The sequence below is a fragment of the Coregonus lavaretus genome, assembly GCF_964263955.1.
Source record: "Coregonus lavaretus genome assembly, chromosome: 10".
Classification (NCBI taxonomy): Eukaryota; Metazoa; Chordata; class Actinopteri; order Salmoniformes; family Salmonidae; genus Coregonus; species Coregonus lavaretus.
This window is the reverse complement of record NC_139997.1, coordinates 56,564,290-56,586,948: the sequence shown is the minus strand read 5'-3', so window position 1 is coordinate 56,586,948 and position 22,659 is coordinate 56,564,290. Positions and strand designations below refer to the sequence as shown.

Here is a 22,659-nt window from a genome sequence, read left to right as displayed (position 1 = left end):
ATTATGCTGACCTGGTCAAATGGAAAATGCATGGTACATAACCCTACAGGTCATAAATGTTTAGGCTTATATGGCAACAGACTGTGCGATCATGGAAAATATGTATGTTGTTGCTGTGGAAATCCAAACAAATCAACCAGCCCACACACACACATACAGACACACACATGACCATTTCCTCAGCAATATCATGAAAGTATCTCTCTAAAAATGCATGACAGAATAAAGTATGCTTAGGATTATGAAAATGGATCCATGGCAAACATAGATTAGTTCATGTGCCACCTGTTGGTTAAATAGAGAAATGGCATAAGAATCACTGTGGTCGATGCCATTGTTCTACATACATGGTCTGATTGCATTGACACACTGATGCAGGTTTTGGTGTAATTCCTCTAGTTCACAAAAGATAGGATATAGATTATTATTATTATTGAAACATATTATTATGATAACTTTGTCCAGACATATAGGCCTACGACCTGTACCACCACCATTCAATAGCCTAATGTATTTTCAAATAGATCTCCCTAGACTATAAAACATGAAGTTCAAGACCTGTAACAATGTAGCCTACAAGTATGGATGTTACATAGAATATCCACGCTGTTTGAGGGCGCTTTCTTTATATACAGAGACCATTCCAGCTTTCCTCCATGCTAAGAGGGAGAGCGGCGTGTGGTTAGTTGTCTGACCGAGTTCCATTGAGAACAAGGATCACATCACAGGGGGCGAATGAAGAGGGGCGTAAATAAAAACAAACATAATTCAACCACAATATCCTGGTCTTTAGGTTTGAGTTCATGGGTTTGAGACGATTAAACTAGGAGTTGGTTCTTTTGATGTTGTTGAAGGTGTTTAAATGTGTAGGGAAACTGTCGGCGAAGGATTTAATCTCAGATTGCGGTTGGTTTGAAACAAAGGGGTCGGGGGTTCCGGAGTGTTGCAGTGTTCAGTGGTAAAAGCAGGTTGAAAGGTAACGTTTAAGTAGATACTAGCCTACAATCCAGCATGTAACTAGTTTTGCACGTTGTAGGCTAACCATTCCAACAGTTTCCGTTGTACAGTCATGTTGCGTTGAACAATTCTCAGAAATATCCGATTGGTTGTTCATAACTTTCTAGCGGTTAGGTGAATTGCCACGCGTGGTAAATTAAAACAAGTAACAATTTATGTGAACGAAGCCGACAATTCACATGTATCTGAACATTAGCATACCTTTTGCAATACCGATGGCGATTGTGAGTGAGGTGCTTGGTTTTTAGATTGGCTACATATTAATTGAATTACCCAAGTGTAATGAAAACTGCAATCCGCTATAGCACCTGGTTGTCTCTGAACTCTTAACTCGATGACTACACACGTCCAACACACTACTATGACAGTTTGAGTGCATTATTTTGCTTCAACATCCAAATGATATGGGTACCACTGAAATAACGCATTAATTAATACAACAATTCAAGTTAAACTTGTCAGTTTCCCTAAATGTGCCTTGATGAATGAGATGATACCAGTGATGTAGATTAGTTGGGGCAGGGATCTAATCAGTTTCTGGGCACTGCTTGATGTTTTCCTCAGGGTGGACCGTGGGCACGACTCACTACTGGCAAGATGGAACGCGAGGGGCAGTGGTGGAAGAGCCAGCTCGCTGCAGATATCCACACGTCTCTACGAATAAAGGTGAATGTCTCATTCTTATGCTCTGATGGTTCTTGAAATCTTTTTCATCCGCAGTTAGTTGAATTACACAAATACCGTAACAATAACAAAAAACAAATTCCAGTAGTGAGCTCATCTATTCCTTGCTGTTTTCGATGCTAAGGTGTGAAATGTCACATGTCCCCCTGTAACGATTGAGTTGGTTATCCCTGTCTGGTCATCAGAACCTCTACCACAGCCTGGGACACATCTTATGTAAATGGTCAGATAGATGCACTTATATGACTCGTGTTATTCTATTTTGTAGACCAGGATTTCCACCATCTATCAGGGATTGACACTTAATCTGTGAACAATAATAAACCCCAAAACGTCTTGAAATAGAGATGTATTGATGGGTCATCATAATTGGTAATTAGTCAAATTGACAATGCGTATTGTGAGCAAATGCTGCGCATATGAGCTGATGCCTCCAGCTAAACTAAGAGGAGATCTGTGTGGTGGGCGGATGGGTGGAGGAGGTTTGTTCAGGGCAAACGCTGGGTTGTTGTTTGTCTGTGTTGACTGGATTAGGGAGGACAGAGGACCTGACTACTCCACTCTGCTGCTTTTCAACTGTAACACCAGTGTGTTACACTTAAGCAATAAGGCCCGAGGGGGTGTGGTATATGGCCAATATACCATCGCTAAGGGCTGTTCTTAAGCCGTGGTTTATTGGCCATGTACCACAAACCCCCGAGGTGCCTTATTGCTATTATAAACTGGTTACCAACGTATTTAGAGGAGTAAAAATAAATGTTTTGTCATACCCATGGTATACACTCTGATGTTATACTAGGGAAATTGTGTTTCAATAGCTAAGGCTGATAGTGAGGACTTGTGAAGAGCAGAATCAACAACCTCTGCATAATCAAAACAGTTGCTTTGTGAGAAGGTGTTAAAGTTCACAGTTAGCCATTGTTATGTAAATGCGGCTGAAAAGTACCAGTGGCCTTGCCTTGGCACCAACTTAGAGCAGGTCCGCCAGAGCCATGGCCCAGTGAGACACGGGTGGCGGACCGCGTAGATGGAAACAGAAAAGTCTAAGCCTTTTAAGTAAAACACCAGGGTAAATCCTCAGTGGAAATGCGCCAACATGGCTCGCTCTGGCTGTTTGTGGTTGTTTATGCCCCGGCTGTATGTCATGCCCACTTCCTGTAGGAACTGCTAAGTGGAAGCTCTTTGGCTGGACGTGGAGCGTTTGCGTTTATCCTGATTTCAGGACTACTCTCTTGCCAAAGACTCAACATTATTATACTGAACAAAAATATAAACGCAACATGTAAAGTGTTGGTCCCATGTTTCATGAGCTGAAATAAAAGATCCCAGAAATGTTTAATACGCACAAAAAGCTTATTTCTCTCAAAGTTTGTGCACAAATTTGTTTACATCCCGGTTAGTGAGCATTTCTCCTTTGTCAAAATAATCCATCCATCTGACAGGTGTGGCATATCAAGAAGCTGATCAAACAGCAGGATCATTACACAAGTGCACCTTGTGCTGGGGACAATAAAAGGCCACTCTAAAATGTGCAGTTTTGACACACAACTCAATGCCACAGATGTCTCAAGTTTTGAAGGAGCGTGCAATTGGCATGCTGACTGCAGGAATGTCCACCAGAGCTGTTGCCAGAAAATTGAATGTTCATTTCTCTACCAAAGTCGTTTTAGAGAATTTGGCAGTATGTCCAACTGGCCTCACAACCGCAGACCACGTGTAACCACGCCAGCCCATGACCTCGACATCCGGCTTCTTCACCTGTGGGATCGTCTGAGACCAGCCACCCTGACAGCTGATGAAACTGAGGAGTATTTCTGTCTGTAATAAAGCCCTTTTGTGGGGAAAAACTCAGTTTGATTGGCTGGGCCTGGCTCCCCAGTGGCTGGTCCTGGCTCCCAAGTGGGTGGGCCTATGCCCAATCATGTGAAATCCATAGATTAGGGCCTAATGAATTTATTTTGATTGACTAATTTCCTTATATGAAGTGTAACTCAGTAAAATCATTGAAATTGTTGCATGTTGTTTTTATGTTTTTGTTCAGTATAGATATGAAGTCCCTCTCGTCCTGCCTGTTACCCAATAGCTAACCTTAAACACACTGATCTAAAACAGCGACAGATAATGGGGCTGAAGTGATGTATGACTTTATGCTGACATTCCTTGTTCATCGTGAAGGAATGCAGTCTCCAGAGCTTTGATGTTGACACTTTCTTACACTGCCCAAGTTTGAAATAATTTACACTCTGGCAACTACTTGCCAGATCAGATTTTATCACCAGGTATTCAGAAATAGAATGTGACAGGCATAACCTCACATACAGTATTTGCTTAATGGAATAAATACTTCAGCAAATGGATGCATCAGAGCTAAACCAGGTGCTTTTCACAAGGACAGTGTAAAGTGACGAATTACAGCTACTCTCGTTACTGTAATTACAGTAGTTTTTCAGAGTACTTGTAATTTTGAAAGTCAGTAATTTTACTTCTACTTGAGTAAAATTGTATGTAAGTAACAGTATTTCTACTTGAGTATGAAAAAAACAAAAACATGTATGCACTCAATAACTGTAAGTCGCTCTGGATAAGAGCGTCTGCTAAATGACTAAAATGTAAATGTAATATCTCAGTACTCTTTCCACCCCTAATTTGAATTGCTTTGAATGTTTAAACCCTGTGAAACTGCAGCAACCTTGTACTTGTTCATATTAATTATATTTTATAACTACACGTACAAAGAGAACTGCGATTGAACAATAGAACTAACAGGTCTGAGCTTGCTTTACGCAGGCTTGCATCGGAAGCCTTTGCATCTGTAATTAAAAAGTAACTCACACAATATGGTGTTGATTGATTAATTCCAGTCAACTAGTCCAGTCTAGTTTGGGATTGAAAAGGCCTAGGTAGCCTAGCCACCCGAAGTTTGAATATAAACCAAGTTTCATCACATTCACATTTTCTATTAGCACAAATAAATGGGCCTATTTTAGGCTATAATTACAGTACATAGCTTAGGCTATAAATACACGATGTTACCGCTTCGTTTCCCCTGGCCAGAGGGGATCAGAGCGCATAGGCTTCCCTAGGCTACCTGCAGCTGTGGTTTGTATCAGTAATCTACAGTTGATCAGACTGAAGTAGAGGTTAATTGTGCACGAGTTGACAAATCATGAGGAAAATTCATAAAATTGAATGTGCACAATGCAGAATATGGTCTTATTGCGTATGACCACTAGTTAGCAATGAAGTTCTATCTACCGCAGTCATTGGCTGAATCTCAAACCGAACATTTGTCCCTTTGTCGAGTGGCCACTTGCTGTTGTATTCAATAGTGATCACTCGAGTCTGCAAGTGTTTTGGCCAAAATGAGCATTGAGATGATGCGCACTCGACGTCCCAACTGACACTTACCAATTTTCTACAATTCTAAATCGATTTGTGAACGTTGTCACCCACGACCTGTCACTCACTATGAAACACGGGCACTGGGGCAGACACAGACACTAGAGTCTGATAGACAGTGAGAAAGTAAAAACAAAACATCTCTCTACTGCTGTACCAGGATCTCAGCGATCACTGCCTTATTGCCTGCGTCCGTAACGGGTCCGCGGTCAAACGACCACCCCTCATCACTGTCAAACGCTCCCAAAAACACTTCAGCGAGCAGGCCTTCCTAATTGACCTGGCCCAGGTATCCTGGATGGATATAGATCTCATTCCGTCAGTAGAGGATGCCTGGTTGTTCTTTAAAAGTAATTTCCTCTCAATCTTAAATAGACATGCCCCATTCAAAAAATATAGAACTAAGAACAGATATAGCCCCTGGTTCTCCTCAGACTTGACTGCCCTTGACCAGCACAAAAACATCCTGTGGCGTACTGCATTAGCATCAAATAGCCCCCGCGATATGCAACCACTACCCCGGCCACCAGCTCTGCACCCTCCGCTGCAACTTGCCCATGCCCCCCCCGCTTCTCCTTCACACAAATCCAGACAGCTGATGTTCTAAAAGAGCTGCAAAATCTGGACCCCTACAAATCATCTGGGCTAGACAATCTGGACCCTTTCTTTCTAAAACTAGCCGCCGAAATTGTCGCAACCCCTATTACTAGCCTGTTCAACCTCTCTTTCGTAACGTCTGAGATCCCCAGAGATTGGAAAGCTGCCGCGGTCATCCCCCTCTTCAAAGGGGGTGACACTCTAGATCCAAACTGTTACAGACCCATATCCATCCTGCCCTGCCTTTCAAAAGTTTTTGAAAGCCAAGTCAACAAACAGATCACCGACCATTTCGAATCCCACCGTACCTTCTCCGCTATGCAATCCGGTTTCCGAGCTGGTCATGGGTGCACTTCAGCCATGCTCAAGGTCCTAAACGATATTATAACCGCGATCGATAATAGACAGTACTGTGCAGCCGTTTTCATTGACCTGGCCAAGGCTTTCGACTCTGTCAACCACCGCATTCTTATTGGCAGACTAAATAGCCTTGGTTTCTCAAATGACTGCCTCGCCTGGTTCACCAACTACTTCTCAGATAGAGTTCAATGTGTCAAATTATTATTATTATTATTATTATAAATCGGAGGGCCTGTTGTCTGGACCTATGGCAGTCTCTATGGGGGTGCCACAGGGTTCAATTCTTAGGCAGACTCTTTTCTCTGTGTATATCAATGACGTCGCTCTTGCTGCTGGTGACTCTCAGATCCACCTCTACGCAAACGACACCATTTTGTATACATCTGGCCCTTCATTGGACACTGTGTTAACAAACCTCAAAACGAGCTTCAATTCCATACAACACTCCTTCAGTAGCCTCCAACTGCTCTTAAACACTAGTAAAACTAAATGCATGCTCTTCAACCGAACGCTGCTTGCACCCGCCCACCCGACTAGAATCACTACTCTCGACGGGTCTGACCTAGAGTATGTGGACAACTACAAATATCTAGGTGTCTGGTTAGACTGTAAACTCTCCTTCCAGACTCACATTAAGAATCTCCAATCCAAAGTTAAATCTAGAATCGGTTTCCTATTTCGCAACAAAGCCTCCTTCACTCATGCTGCCAAACATGCCCTCGTAAAACTGACTATCCTACCGATCCTTGACTTCGGCGATGTCATTTACAAAATAGCCTCCAACACTCTACTCAGCAAATTGGATGTAGTCTATCACAGTGCCATCCGTTTTGTCTCCAAAGCCCCATATAATACCCACCACTGTGACCTGTACGCTCTTGTTAGCTGGTCCTCACTACATATTCGTCGCCAAACCCACTGGCTCCAGGTCATCTATAAATCACTGCTAGGCAAATCCCCGCCTTATCTTAGCTCATTGGTCACCATAGCAACACCCACCCGTAGTCTGCGCTCCAGCGGGTATATCTCACTGGTCATCCCCAAAGCCAACACCTCCTTTGGCCGCAATTCCTTCCAGTTCTCTGCTGCCAATGACTGGAACAAATTGCAAAAATCTCTGAAGCTGGAGACACTTATCTCCCTCACTAACTTTAAGCATCAGTTGTCAGAGCACCTTACCGATCACTGCACCTGTACACAGCCCATCTGAAATTAGCCCGCCCAACTACCTCATCCCTATATTGTTATTTATTTTGCTCATTTGTACCCCAGTATCTCTATTTGCACATCATCTCTTGCACATCTATCATTCCAGTGTTAATACTAATTGTAATTATTTTGCACTATAGCCTATTTTATTGCCTTACCTCCATAACTTGCTAAATTTGCACACACTGTATATTATATGTATTTCTGTTGTATTTTTGACTTTGTTTTGTTTTACTCCATATGTAACTCTGTGTTGTTGTTTTTATCACACTGCTTTGCTTTATCTTGGCCAGGTCGCAGTTGTAAATGAGAACTTGTTCTCAACTGGTTTACCTGGTTAAATAAAGGTGAAATAAAAAAAAATAAAAATAAAATATCAGTTGCCAGTGATTTCATCAGCTGCCTGCTGCTAGCTCGCTTCACTGACAAACACAGGGATCAAATTTTAGCTAGCTATCTGATGTTGGCCACTGCACTGATAAACAGCGTGTAGCTTCAGCTTGTAACTTATTTACAATAGTTTGACAACTTGCTGATGAAGTTGTAGACATGTTCCCAGCTGTCAGTCCATACTTCAGCATGTTTCCAAAGCACCAATCGCTACGTCATAACGTTGGTCGGCTAAAAGAACAGCACAGCAGCAGACTCGATATGGGCAGAGCATTTTTCCAACTTAATTACATTTTAGTAGACGCTCTTATCCAGAGCGACTTACAGTTAGTGAATACATATATATATATTTTCAAACTGGTCCCCCGTGGGAATCGAACCCACAACCCTGGCGTTGCAAACGCCATGCTCTATCAACTGAGCTACATCCCTGCGGGCCATTCCCTCCCCTACCCTGGACAACGCTAGGCCAATTGTGCGCCGCCCATGAGTCTCCCGGTCGCGGCCGGCGGCGACAGAGCCTGGATTCGAACCAGGATCTCTAGTGGCACAGCTAGCACTGCGATGCAGTGCCTTAGACCACTGCGCCACTCAGGAGACTACTTAATGACGATGACGTGCAGATTGCGTATATCCGTGGCAAATCATTTTAAAGATGCATATCTCCTACTAACGTAACAGCATTTTTACGTTAAGTATTTGTCACATTTTTATGTTTCCATTTATTATGATGTTCGGGACCTGTTGGTGGTAGTTTTGTGATAACTGCAATGTGATTTACATTTTGTGGAAGAAAAAACAACAACAGTTTTTCGGTTAGGGATTTTTTCTTAACGTTAATGTCCCAATTTCGTTAAAACGTTCACACCCCTAGTCTAAACAATAGTACTTTGTCCCTCTTTTCTATTTTTTATTAAACCAAATCAAAAGTGCTGGGGCAAAAGCCAGTTCGCCACATGTTTGACGGCGGCCCTGTTATGCTGATCTCTGCAACGTGGATAGATGTAAATCGCCACACAATGCTACAAATTAAGAAACATATCCTATATGTATGATCTTTTGAGACAGTATCTTGACATTTTAGATAGTACAACATTTTAAACAAATGTTTGTTGGTGGGAATGGGTAGGATATTTAAATACTCGTTCTACCCCTGCTCAAAGGCATGGTGTTTTATGAGAGCTTAATGCCTCTCCAGGGTGGTTGTATGAAAAAGGGCACAAACCATTCTTTCCCACTGACTGTTGCTATGGAAGCCTTTACCTGTGTCCTCAGTGCTCACCAACGGATGTTCAATGTATTAATAGCACTTCTCTGCAAGAAGAGTAGCAGTTTTTTTTCTGCTGGGTTGTACACTACATGACCAAAAGTATGTGGACACCTGCTCGTCGAACATCTCATTCCAAAATCATGGGCATTAATATGGAGTTGGTCCCCCCCTTTGCTGCTATAACAGCCTCCACTCTTCTGGGAAGGCTTTCCACTAGATGTTCGAACATTGCTACAGGGACTTGCATTCAGCCACAAGAGCATTAGTGAGTTCGGGCACTGATGTTGGGCGATTCCTCCTCCCCCAGCTTTACAGTTGGGTACTATGCATTCGGCAGGTAGCGTTCTCCTGGCATCCGCCAAACCAAGACTCGTCCGTCGGACTGCCAGATAGTGAAGCGTGATTCATCACTCCAGAGTCCAATGGTGGCGAGCTTTACACCACTCCAGCCGATGCTTGTCATTGCGCATGGTGATTTTAGGCTTGTGTGCGGCTGCTCGGCCATGGAAACCCATTTCATGAAGCTCCCGACTAACAGTTCTTGTGCTGACGTTGCTTCCAGAGGCAGTTTGGAACTTGGTAGTGAGTGTTGCAAACGAGGACAGACTCGGCGGTCCCATTCTGTGAGCTTGTGTGGCCTACCACTTCGCAGATGAGCCGTTACTGCTCCTAGATGTTTCCACTTCACAATAACAGCACTTACAGTTGACCGGGGCAGCTCTAGTAGGGCAGACATTTGATGAACTGACTTGTTGGAAAGGTGGCATCCTATGACGGTGCCACGTTGAAATTCACTGAGCTCTTCAGTAAGGCCATTCTACTACCAGTGTTTGTCTATGGAGATTGCATGGCTGTGTGCTCATTTTTTATACACCTGTCAGCAACGGGTGTGGCTGAAATAGGGTCCCCTGTAGCTCAGTTGGTAGAGCATGGTGTTTGCAACGCCAGGGTTGTGGGTAAGAGCGTCTGCTAAATGACTAAAATGTAAAATGTAAATGTGAATAGCCAAATCCACTCATTTGAAGGGGTGTCCACATACTTTTGTATATATAGTAGAGATTGATGCTTCTTTTGTTGCCACTCTGAGATACAGTATGAATACTTGGATTTGGATCTTCTGTGTCTTTCTTTGCCTAGCAACAGAGTGACCCTGCCAGACACAAAATTAAATAGAGATAATAGGGCGGCAGGTAGCCTAGCGGTTAGAGCCATTTATAATGGCAGACCCTGACCTTGACCCCTCTCTCCGAGGGTGTCTCAGGGAGAGTTGGGATATGCAAAAAATACATTCCCAAAATAGGACAAATATAAGCACCCACCAAATTATTTATTAGTATTTTATTTATGTCTATGCTGGCATATATAAAGTGCATTTTCAGCATTCGGAAAGTATTCAGACCCCTTGACTTTTTCCGCATTTTGTTATGTTACAGCCTTATTCTAAAATGGATAAAATTGTTTTTTCCCCTTATCAATGTACACACAATACCCCATAATGACAAAGAAAAAACAGGTTTGTAGAAATGTGTACAAATGTATTACAAATAAAAAAACGAAAATATCACGCTTTGTTGAAGCACCTTTGGCAGCGATTACAGCCTCGAGTCTTCTTGGGTATGACGCTACAAGCTTGGCACACATGTATTTGGGGAGTTTCTCCCAGATTCTCTTCTCTGCAGATCCTCTCAAGCTCTGTCAGGTTGGATGGGGAGCGTTGCTGCACAGCTATTTTCAGGTCTCTCCAGAGATGTTTGATCGGGTTCAAGTCCGGGCTCTGGCTGTGCCACTCAAGGACACTCAGAGACTTGTCCCGAAGCCACTCCTGCGTTGTCTTGGCTGTGTGCTTAGGGTCATTGTCCTGTTGGAAGATGAACCTTCACCCCAGTCTGAGGTCCTGAGCGCTCTGGAGCAGGTTTTCATCAAGGATCTCTCTGTACTTGCTCCCTTCATCTTTCCCTCAATCCTGACTAGTCTCCCAGTCCCTGCCGCTGAAAAACATCCCCACAGCGTGATGCTGCCACCACCATGCTTCACCGTAGGGATGGTGCCAGGTTTCCTCCAGACGTGACGCTTGGCATTCAGGCCAAAGAGTTCAATCTTGGTTTCATCAGACCAGAGAATCTTGTTTCTCATGGTCTGAGAGTCTTTAGGTGCCTTTTGGCATACTCCAAGCGGGCTGTCATGTGCCTTTTACTAAGGAGTGGCTTCGGTTTGGCCACTCTACCATAAAGGCCTGGTTAGTGGAGTGCTGCAGAGATGGTTGTCCTTCTGGAAGCTTCTCTCATCTCCACAGAGGGACTCTGGAGCTCTGTCAGAGTGACCATCGGGTTCTTGGTCACCTCCCTGACCAAGGCCCTTCTCTCCCGATTGCTCTAGGAAGAGTCTCGGTGGTTCCAAACTTCTTCCATATAAGAATGATGGAGGCCACTGTGTTCTTGGGGACCTTCAATGCTGCAGAAATGTTCCCCAGATCTGTGCCTCCACACAATCCTGTCTGGGAGCTCTACAGACAATTCCTTCGACCTCATGGCATGGTTTTTGCTCTGACATGCACTGTCAACTGTGGGACCTTATATAGACAGGTGTGTGCCTTTTCAAAATCATGTCCAATGAATTGAATTTACCTCAGGTGAACTCCAATGAAGTTGTAGAAATATCTCAAGGATTATCAATGGAAACAGGATGCACCTGAGCTCAATTTCGAGTCTCATAGCAAAGGGTCTGAATATTTTAAGTAAGTAACCTGTTTTTGCTTTGTCATTATGGTGTATTATTGTGTGTAGATTGAGGATTATTAGTATTTTATTTTTTCTTAGAATAAGGCTGTAGCGTAACAAAATGTGGAAAAAGTCAAAGGGTCTGAATACTTTCCAAATGCACTGTATTTATTCTCCATGCTGCAAGATCTGGAATAGGATAGGTTGTTCACTTGGCTGTCTGTGGGATGCTAATTAATACATTATTCAGAAAATATTTAATCAAGGGTAGTGGGTTACTTTAATGTTTTTCACTTCTCCTGTTTAATTTCCCTCCAACATTAACGTTAACAATGTACGTGAAGAAGAGGCTTTTATAGTTGGCAACTGGTCTGGAGGAAAAACAAGTTGCATAGTTACAAACAAAATCAATCTCTACTATATATACACAAGTATGTGGACACCCCTTCAAATGAGTGGATTTGGCTATTTCAGCCACACCCGTTGCTGACAGATGTATTAAATCGAGTACACAGCCATACAAACTTCATAGACAAACATTGGCAGTAGAATGGCCTTACTGAAGAGCTCAGTGACTTTCAACGTGGCACTGTCATAGGATGCCACTTTTCCAACAAGTCAGTTTGTCAAATTTCTGCACTGTTAGAGCCGCGAAGTGGTAGGCCACAAGCTCACAGAATGGACTGCCGAGTGCTGAAGTGCGTAACGGTGTGGAAGAACTTGACTTGCCTGCACAGAGCTCTGACCTCAACCCCATCGAACACCTTTGGGATGAATTGGAACGCTGACTGGGAGCCAGGCCTAATCGCCCAACATCAGTTCCCGACCTCACTAATGCTCTTGTGGCTGAATGAAAGCAAGTCCCTGCAGCAATGTTCCAACATCTAGTGGAAATCCTTCCCAGAAGAGTGGAGGCTGTTAAAACAGCAAAGGGGTGACCAACTCCATATTAATGCCCATGATTTTGGAATGAGATGTTCGACGAGCAGGTGTCCACATACTTTTGGTCATGTAGTGAATTTCACAGTTTATTGAGCAATATTTTAGGCCCATGGTCAAAAATTGGCTGCAGTTTCTTGGCTGTGATTGACATTTGAAAGTGGAGTCTTTGCTCATGCTCTCACATACCTCCTGACACAGTGCTGTGTTTTTTCTGTATACGCAATTCAACTCTGCGGTCTGCAATATCCTTACTCCCTTTCATCCTGTCTCCTCTCCTTGCCTCCTTTCCTCAGGAGCTGAAGTTGCCCACCTACAAGTCCCACTCTCCTCAGATTGGGATGCGGCGTTACTTTGCTGACCTGCTGGCTGTCCTCAGTAACCGCTACCAACTGTGCCCAGCGGCTCGCCACCTGGCCGTCTACCTCCTGGACTTGTTCATGGACCACTACGACGTGGCAGTCCGCCAGCTCTACGTCATTGCCCTCTCCTGCCTCCTCCTAGCCAGTAAGTCACCTACTGAACCGCTAACAGTAAATCTGGTAAAGATGGAACAGTAGTAGGAGTATCTCTAGAACACTTCATATTATAGTGACAAGTTTCAGATACTTCAGTTACAATGTCCTTCTTTTTGAGTAGATTCTGTTTGTTTATCCCGCTCTTTTACAGAAAGCTACATGTAAATGTTTTCCACTACATGTGCATATACAGTACCAGTCAAAAGTTTGGACACACCTACTCATTCAAGGGTTTTTCTTTATTTCTACTATTTTCTACATTGTAGAATAATAGTGAAGACATCAAAACTATGAAATAACACATATGGAATCATGTAGTAACCAAAACAGTGTTAAATGAATCAAAATATTGTATTGACTGACCTTCATGTCTTAAAGTAATGATGAACTGTCGTTTCTCTTTGCTTATTTGAGCTGTTCTTGCCATAATATGGACTTGGTCTTTTACCAAATAGGGCTACCTTCTGAAGAATCTCAAATATAAAATATATTTTGATTTGTTTAAAACTTTTTTGGTTACTACATGATTCCAAATGTGCTATTTCATAGTTTTGATGTCTTCACTATTATTCTACAATGTAAAAAATAGTACAAATAAAGAAAAACCCTTGAATGAGGAGGTGTGTCCAAACTTTGGACTGGTGTATGTTTTTAAAAATCATATTTGATGTGAAAAGGAAAGCAGGAAGAGTGAGCAGCGCTGCAGCCTGTAGTTGTGTGGTTTGTCGAAAAATGTTTGGTGACAGCTGTGTGTATAAGAGGCAATGCCCTCCCCCCCGCTAGCCCCCAGACCTCTGTCAGTCACCAAGGGAACTTATCACATGTACAAACCATAAGGCCTGCCTTACCCACATCCCTTGCCTGCATAGTAATTAAAGCTGTTGGAGAGAAGAATAAAATAAAATAAAATGTGCCGAATACAACCTTACCGTAAAATGCTTACATACAAGCCCTTAACCAACAATGCAGTTTTAAGAAAATTGAGTTAAGAAAATATTTACTAAATAACTAAAGTAAAAAATAAAATAAGTAACACAATTAAATAACAATAATGAGGCTATATACAGGGGGTACCGGTACCGAGTCAATGTGCTGGGGTACAGGTTAGTCCAGGTAATTTGTACATGTAGGTAGGGGTAAAGTGACTATGTATAGATAATAAACAGCGAGTAGCAGCAGTGTAAAAACAAAGAGGGGGGAGGGAGGGTGTCAATGTAAATAGTCTGGGTGGCCATTTGATTAATTGTTCCGCAGTCTTATGGCTTGGGGGTAGAAGCTGTTAAGGAGCCTTTTGGACCTAGACTTGGCGCTCCAGTACCACTTGCTGTGTGGTATCAGAGAGAACAGTCTTTGACAATTTTTTGGGCCTTCCACTGACTGCCTAATATATAGGTCCTGGATGGCAGGAAGCTTGGCCCCAGTGATGTACTTATGGTCAGATGCCGAGCAATTGCCATACCAGGCGGTGATGCAACCGGTCAGGATGCTCTCGATGGTGCAGCTTTAGAAATCTTTGAGGATCTGGGGACCCATGCCAAATCTTTTCAGTCTGCTGAGGGGGAAAAGGTGTTGTCGTGCCCTCTTCACGACTGATTTGGTGTGTTTGAACCATGGTAGTTTGTTGGTGATGTGAACTTAAAACTCTCGACTCGCTCCACTACAGCCCTGTCGATGTGAATGGGGGCGTGTTTGGCCCTGCTTTTCCTTTAGTCCACAATAATCTCTTTTGCCTTGCTCACGTTGAAGGAGAGGTTGTTGTCCTGGCACCACACTGCCAGGTCTCTGACCTCTTCCCTATAGGCTGTCTCATCGTTGTCGGTGATCAGGCCTACCACCGTTATGTCGTCAGCAAACTTAATGATGGTGTTGGAGTCGTGCTTGGCCACGCAGTCGTAGGTGAACAGGGAGTACAGGATGGGACTAAGCACGCATCCCTGAGGGGCCCCCGTGCTGAGGGTACCACACAGCGTTGAGATTGCCTGCAATGACAACAAGCTCAGTCCGATGATGCTGTGACACACCACCCCAGACCATGACGGACCCTCCACCTCCAAATTGATCCCGCTCCAGAGTACAGGCCTCGGTGTAACGCTCATTCCTTCGTCGATAAACGCGAATCCGACCATCACCCCTGGTGAGACAAAACTGCGACTCGTCAGTGAAGAGCACTTTTTGCCAGTCCTGTCCGGTCCAGCGACGGTGGGTTTGTGCCCATAGGCGACGTTGTTGCTGGTGATGTCTGGTGAGGATCTGCCTTACAACAGGCCTACAAGCCCTCAATCCAGCCTCTCTCAGCCTATTGCAGACAGTCTGAGCACTGATGGAGGGATTTTGCGTTCCTGGTGTAACTCGGGCAGTTGTTGTTGCCATCCTGTACCTGTCCCGCAGGTGTGATGTTCGGATGTACCGATCCTGTGCAGGTGTTTTTACACGTGGTCTGCCACGACGATCAGCTGTCCATCCTGTCTCCCTGTAGTGCTCTCTTAGGCGTCTCACAGTACGGACATTGCAATTTATTGCCCTGGCCACATCTTGCAGTCCTCATGCCTCCTTGCAGCATGCCTAAGGCACGTTCACGCAGATGAGCAGGGACCCTGGGCATTTTTATTTTTGTGTTTTTCAGAGTCAGTAGAAAGGCCTCTTTAGTGTCCTAAGTTTTCATAACTGTGACCTTAATTGCCTACCGTCTGTAAGCTGTTAGTGTCTTAACGACCGTTCCACCGGTGCATGTTCATTAATTGTTTATGGTTCATTGAACAAGCATGGGAAACAGTGTTTAAACCCTTTACAATGAAGATCTGTGAAGTTATTTGGATTTTTACGAATTATCTTCGAAAGACAGTGATGAGGTGGTGGTCCTGAAAAAAAGGTATGTTTCTTTTTTTGCTGAGTTTATATATTTTATATATATTTTTCCACTTTGTTGATGGTGTGTTCACTTATTAGTGTTGGCTGCTAACTTGGCCCTTATCTTAAATAGTTCACTTCTGTGTTGGGAGGCATTGGATCTGTCCGCCGAGGCTGCCTCCCCTCCTTGTTCGGGCAGGTTTCGGCGTTCAGCGTCACCAGCTTACTAGCTACTGCCAATCCATTTATCATCACTCCATTTGTCTTGTCTTCAATCACACACACCTGGTCCTTATTCCCTCATTAGTCATTGTATAAGTGTTCCCTCTGCTTCCTTGTCTGTTTGGGTGATTTGTTTATTGTGGAGGTTAGTGAAGCTCGGTGGAGCTCGTGTATTTTGTATCGACGGGAATATTTCCTGTGTGCCTTGTATTTTCCAGTGCGCCTGTTTTTGTGCCCTGGAGTGTGTTTGACGCATTTCTGCGTAAAACCTGTATTTTGCGGATTAAAGTCCGTTATTCTGTGATTTACCCTCCTGCGCCTGACTCCTTCAACACCACCTCATCACAGAATCACCCACCCGCTATGGAGTCAGCGGGAGAGATGCGCATGCCTGGAGTCATGGAACGGGTCCAGGAGCATTCAACTATGCCACCCAGCTTGGGTGAAGCGATGGATCGGGTTCTTCAGGTCGTCCAACGCCTGGAGAGGAGAGAGCCCGATCCGTCGAGACCAGCTGGCCAACCGGATCCCACCACCTACACCCCAGCACCCAGAGGGATCCAGATATACCGACCAAGGGAGTTCGACGGGACAGCGGCGCTGTGCCAAGGATTCCTTCCCCAACTGGAGCTCTACTTCTCCAGCATCCGGCCGGTCCCATCGGAGCGGGAGAAGGTGGCCGCCCTCGTCTCCTGCCTCTCAGGGAAAGCCCTGGAGTGGGCCAACGCGGTGTGGAACGAAGGAGGAGCCACTTTGGAGAACTACGGGGAGTTCACGAGCGGCTGGTCCACCTGAGGCAGGGGACGAGGACTGCGCAGGACTTCGCATTGGAGTTTCGAACTCTGGCAGCTGGGTCCGGGTGGAACGAGCGGGCCCTGATCGACCATTTCCGGTGCCATCTGCGAGAGGACGTCCGACGTGAGCTAGCCTGCCGTGACACCATGTTGTCCTTCTCGCAACTGGTGGACATGGCCATTCGTTTGGACAACCTGCTGGCATCCAGAGGACGTCCTGGAGGAGGTCCGTTTCCATCGCTGCCGACTCGGATCCAGAACCGATGGAGATGGGTGGAGCCGCTTGCCGAGAGAGCGGAGGACGACAGCGCCAGGGCCACACTGATGGCGCGAAGGGACATTTCACCACACGTTTTCGTCAACACTCTTCTGGGTTTAGAGGCGGCAGGCAGGGCACTCTCGCATCACCCCAGGTATCGAACACCCACACTCGTTCAGAGCCCTCTGCTGCGCACTGTAAAATCTCCTTTCCTGAGCACATGGTAGTTCCCCAGTGTAAGGCGCTAGTCGATTCAGGCGCAGCTGGGAACTTTATGGACAGGGCATTCACACACCGTATAGGCATTCCATTGATTCCCCTATCCATTCCACGCCCCATCAGAGCACTTGATAGTCAACCATTAGGGTCTGGGTTGGTTAAGGAAGTTACTGCACCAGTCACCATGATTACCCAGGAGACTCATTGTGAGCATTTTACTATTTGAGTCTCCTGCTTTCCCTGTGGTATTAGGTATCCCTTGGCTAGCACTCCACAACCCCACCTTCTCATGGCCGCAGAGGGTTCTCACGGGGTGGTCGCGAGAATGTCAGGGTAGGTGTCTAGGTGTTTCCGTTGGTGCAACCACGGTGGAAAGTCTAGACAGTACCTCCACCGTGCACATTCCCTCTGAATACCTGAAGAAGGACGGAGGTCTGCGCCCGTGCATTGATTATCGACCACTGAACAGGGAGACAATAAGATTTAGTTATCCTCTCCCCCTCATTCCTTCAGTGATTGAATCAATGCATGGGGCACGATTCTTCACCAAATTAGATCTCAGGAGTGTGTACAACCTGGTGCGTATCCGAGAGGGAGATGAGTGGAAGACAGCATTCAGCACAACAACGGGGCATTATGAATACCTGGTGATGCCCTATGGTTTGATGAATGCTCCCTCAGTTTTCCAGTCCTTTGTGAACGAGGTGTTTCGGGACATGCTTGGTCGCGGTGTAGTGGTCTACATCGATGACATCCTGGTGTATTCCGCTACACGCGCAAAGCATGTGTCCCTGGTTCGCAAGGTGCTGGCCCGACTGTTGGAAAATGACCTTTATGCTAAGGCAGAGAAGTGTATGTTTTTCCAGCAGTCCGTCTCCTTCCTTGGATACTGCATTTCCACCTCAGGTGTGGAGATGGAGGGAGATCGCATTTCAGCCGTGCGTAATTGGCCGACTCCAACCACAGTTAAGGAGGTGCAGTGCTTCCTTGGCTTTGCCAACTACTATCGGAGGTTTATCCGGGGCTTTGGCAAGGTCGCAGCTCCCATTACCTCCCTGTTGAAGGCTGATCTGGCCTTCAGCAAACTGAGGGGTCTGTTCACCTCAGCCCCAGTACTGGCCCACCCCGATTCATCACTACCGTTCGTAGTGGAGGTGGATGCGTCCGAGGTTGGGATAGGAGCTGTCCTGTCTCAATGCTCGGGTACGCCACCCAAGCTCCGCCCCTGTGCGTTCTTCTCGAAGAAGCTCAGCCCGGCGGAGCAGAACTACGCCGTTGGTGATCGGGAGCTGTTGGCTGTTGTCCGAGCCTTGACCGTGTGGAGGCATTGGCTCGAGGGGGCAAAACACCCTTTCCTCGTCTGGACGGACCACCGTAACCTGGAGTACATCCGGGCAGCGAGGAGACTGAATCCTCGCCAGGCCAGGTGGGCCCTATTCTTCACCCGGTTTGACTTCACTCTATCATACATCCTGGGTACGAAGAACTTGAAGGCAGACGCACTGTCCCGGCTGTATGACACAGAGGAGAGGCCCAGCGACAACACTCCCATACTGCCGGCCTCCTGAATTGTGGCGCCGGTAGTATGGACGCGGATATAGAGCAGGCATTATGCACGGATCCCTCTCCACCTCAGTGTCCAGATGGGCTACAGTATGTGCCTGCTCTTATCCGTGATCGTCTGATCTACTGGGCACACACGTCACCCTCCTCTGGTCACCCAGGTATCGGCCGTACAGTGTGCTGCCTGACCAGAAAATACTGGTGGCCTACCTTGGCTGAGGATGTGAGGATGTATGTCTCCTCCTGCTCAGTGTGCGTCCAGAGTAAGGCACCTAGGCACCTCCCAGCTGGTAAGTTACAACCTTTACCAGTTCCACAACGACCATGGTCTCACCTAAGTGTTGATTTTCTAACTGATCTTCCCCTCTCTCAAGGTAACACCACCATCCTGGTCGTTGTGGACCGCTTTTCTAAAGCCTGCCGCCTCCTTCCTCTGCCCGGTCTCCTTCACGGCACTGCAAACTGCGGAGGCCCTGTTTACACAAATCTTCCGGCACTATGGGGTACCAGAGGATATAGTGTCTGACCGAGGTCCCCAGGTCTGGTAGGCGTTCATGGAACGTCTGAGGGTCTCGGTCAGCCTGACCTCTGGGTTCCACCCTGAGAGTAATGGGCAGGTGGAACAAGTAAATCAGGACGTGGGTAGGTTCCTGCGGTCCTACTGCCAGGACCGGCCCGGGGGAGTGGTCGGTGTTCTTGCCATGGGCAGAATATGCCCAGAACTCTCTCCGCCACTCCTCCACTAACCTAATGCCTTTCCAGTGTATTCTAGGTTACCAACCGGTTCTGGCACCGTGGCACCAGAGCCAGACCGAGGCTCCTGCGGTGGATGACTGGTTTCGGCGCGCGGAGGATACGTGGGATGCTGCCCACGTTCACCTCCAACACGCCGTGCGTCGTCAGAAGGCCAACGCTGACCACCACCGCAGTGAGGCCCCCGTCTTTGTACCGGGGGATCGGGTCTGGCTCTCGACCCGGAATCTGCCCCTCCGCCTACCCTGCCGGAAGCTGAGCCCACAGTTTGTGGGGCCGTTCAAAGTCCTGAGGAGAGTAAACAAGGTCACTTATAGGTTATTACTTCCCCCTGATTACCGTATTAACCCCTCGTTTCATGTGTCTCTCCTCAGGCCGGTGGTAGCTGGTCCGCTCCAGGAGTCTGAGGTGCGGGAGGTCCCTCCACCTCCTCTGGACATCGAGGGGGCCCCGGCGTACTCTCTCCGTTCCATCCTGGATTCGAGGCGTCGGGTGGGGGGCCTTCAGTACCTCGTGGAGTGGGAGGGGTATGGTCCGGAGGAACAGTGCTGGGTCCCGGTGAGGGATATCCTCGATCCCTCCATGTTATGGGATATCCACCGTCGCCATCTGGCTCGCCGTGCTCCGCGTCCTCCGGCCGTCCCCGAAGCTGGGGTCGGCGCGCGGCAAGGGGGGTTACTGTCACGACTTCTGACGAGGCTGCCTCCCCTCCTTGTTCGGGCAGGTTTCGGCGTTCGGTGTCACCGGCTTACTAGCTACTGCCAATCCATTTATCATCACTCCATTTGTCTTGTCTTCAATCACACACACCTGGTCCTTATTCCCTCATTAGTCATTGTATAAGTGTTCCCTCTGCTTCTTTGTCTGTGTGGGTGATTGTTTATTGTGGAGGTTAGTGAAGCTTGGTGGAGTTCGTGTATTTTGTATCGACGGGAGTATTTTCCCGTGTGCCTTGTATTTTCCAGTGCGCCTGTTTTTGTGCCATGGAGTGTGTTTGATGCTTTTCTTTTTCATGTCAAAGATTATATAAAATAAAAATAGAAAACGTTTGTTTTATCTTTTACCAGATCTATTGTGTTATGTTCTCCTACATTAATTTCATATCTCCACAAACTTCAGTGTTTCCATTCAAATAGTACCAAGAATATGCATATCCTTACTTCAGGTCCTGAGGAGTTGGGTTAGCTGACCTAAGTTGTAAATATCGAAAAAGGAGTTGCTTGGTAATGTGTATGTATCTTTCAAATCTTGGAATGTTCTCAAACCATTACTGTCCATGATATCGGCAAGTATACGGATTCCACATTTGGACCATTGGGGGGTGTGCAAAATGTCGACCTCCAGATCACAAGGCATTATTGTGAAATATTGGAGTATGGGCATGCAATTTTGATTCCAAGTCCAAATAGAAATTGCGTGAGCAATAATAGGACCAAAGCACAGTTTACATTGTTTAAGGGATATATCAGTGAATACCACCTCTTTCAGGGTAATAGGAGACACCATATTTCTCTCTGTACTCTGCCAGGGGCAGAATAATCATGTCTAAACCAATTTAGGAAGGGGTGAAATGCCTGGAAATACAATTTAAAGCTTAGTATGGATAGTCTTCCTACGTCTTTCCCTCTTTGTAAGTTTGTTAATTTTCTCCGGGATCGTTTACCTTAACGCATACATTTTGAAACCGCACTATGAATTTTATCCCAAAAGCCAGAAATGGGAGCCATGGGAAGCATTGAACTACAGAAATTCAGCCTTAGCAATATATTAATTTTGACAATAGATATTCTGCCGGTTAAAGCAACTGGGATCAGAGTATGTGAGTGGAGCTGGAGGGGAGCGAGTAGCGGAGCGTGCCCAATTTGACTGGAGCGTGGTGCGAGATTCCCAAAGGCTGGAGTGTCGGCCTTCTTGCCCGCTCCAATTTTGCTCCAGTAGCGCTCAGTTCACGAGCTCAGGGCATGCTGGGCCCAGCATGCATTTGTAGTCTACTTGTGTGCTGCTATAGCCCCTCGCTTTACACACAGGTGCAAAATCAAGGTGACTTACAACGATGAGGACCAAGAGCAAGAGAGGGAGTGTGGTGATGTAGTGTCCACAACTAAATAATCATTGTGGAATCTGAAAAGACGCATATCCCGAAAGCATGATAGTGTACATACTATGTGCACATGCTAAAATAAATTAACGAGGTGGGTAGCTAATTAAGTGTGTCATTGTAGCAAAGTATTTATAAACAAAAAATCTGATCTCTTAAAAGTTTCCTTCATTTTTGTTCTATTATCTATATTATCTAGGCCTGCCATATTCCAACTTTCAAGGAGCTTTCCGTTTTGATTGGGTTATTTTGCCTAAAAAACTCTGCATCCCTGCCCAGCCTGGCAAGAGTGGCCAAAAGGCTGTTTAGCATCCCCAGTGGCTCTGCAAGCACGGAGAGGATATTCTCCGCTGCTGGCCTGCTCTCCAGACACCATTGAATGAGCCTGAACCCACAGACTCTGGCCAAACTGGTGTTTCTAAAAATGAATTAAAAGGCACTGAGCCTAATAAGGCAATTTTTTTGTTAATCACAGCCTATATGCACAATTTATAGACTATAATGATTTAATACAACAAAATGTTGTTTAAATGCTGAGCGCTTAATGTCCCTGACTCCCTACCAGCCTAGTGTGTCACACGCAAATGCTTCACAATGTATTTCTTTGTAGGCTATAGCCTTGAAATAATTTAAATAAATAGCCTAAATAATTAATTTCCGTTCCTTTGTAGGCTCCCTGTCTGTCTCCTGACCTATTTAGAGTGTTTATATGCTGTTTAATATGACATGTAGCCTATTTGAAATGATGAGCGCTTCTTACATTCACCTTTTCATGTTTATGTCCTTTCATGTTTATGTCCTGAG

General features: G+C 45.8%; 1 protein-coding gene across 1 annotated transcript in view; it reads left to right on the top strand.

Moving 5' to 3' along the window:
• Positions 1–787: 787 nt before the first annotated feature.
• Positions 788–22,659, top strand: part of LOC311135596 (cyclin-J-like) — a gene marked incomplete at its 3' end in the record, with an annotated part of 44,237 nt that continues 22,365 nt past the window's right edge. The window contains exons 1-3 of the mRNA XM_084169606.1: positions 788–976; positions 1,582–1,683; positions 12,879–13,089. Of these exons, the coding sequence (XP_084025732.1) occupies positions 1,615–1,683; positions 12,879–13,089 (280 nt within the window). The 5' untranslated portion in view covers positions 788–976; positions 1,582–1,614. The remainder of the gene's footprint in view (positions 977–1,581; positions 1,684–12,878; positions 13,090–22,659) is intronic.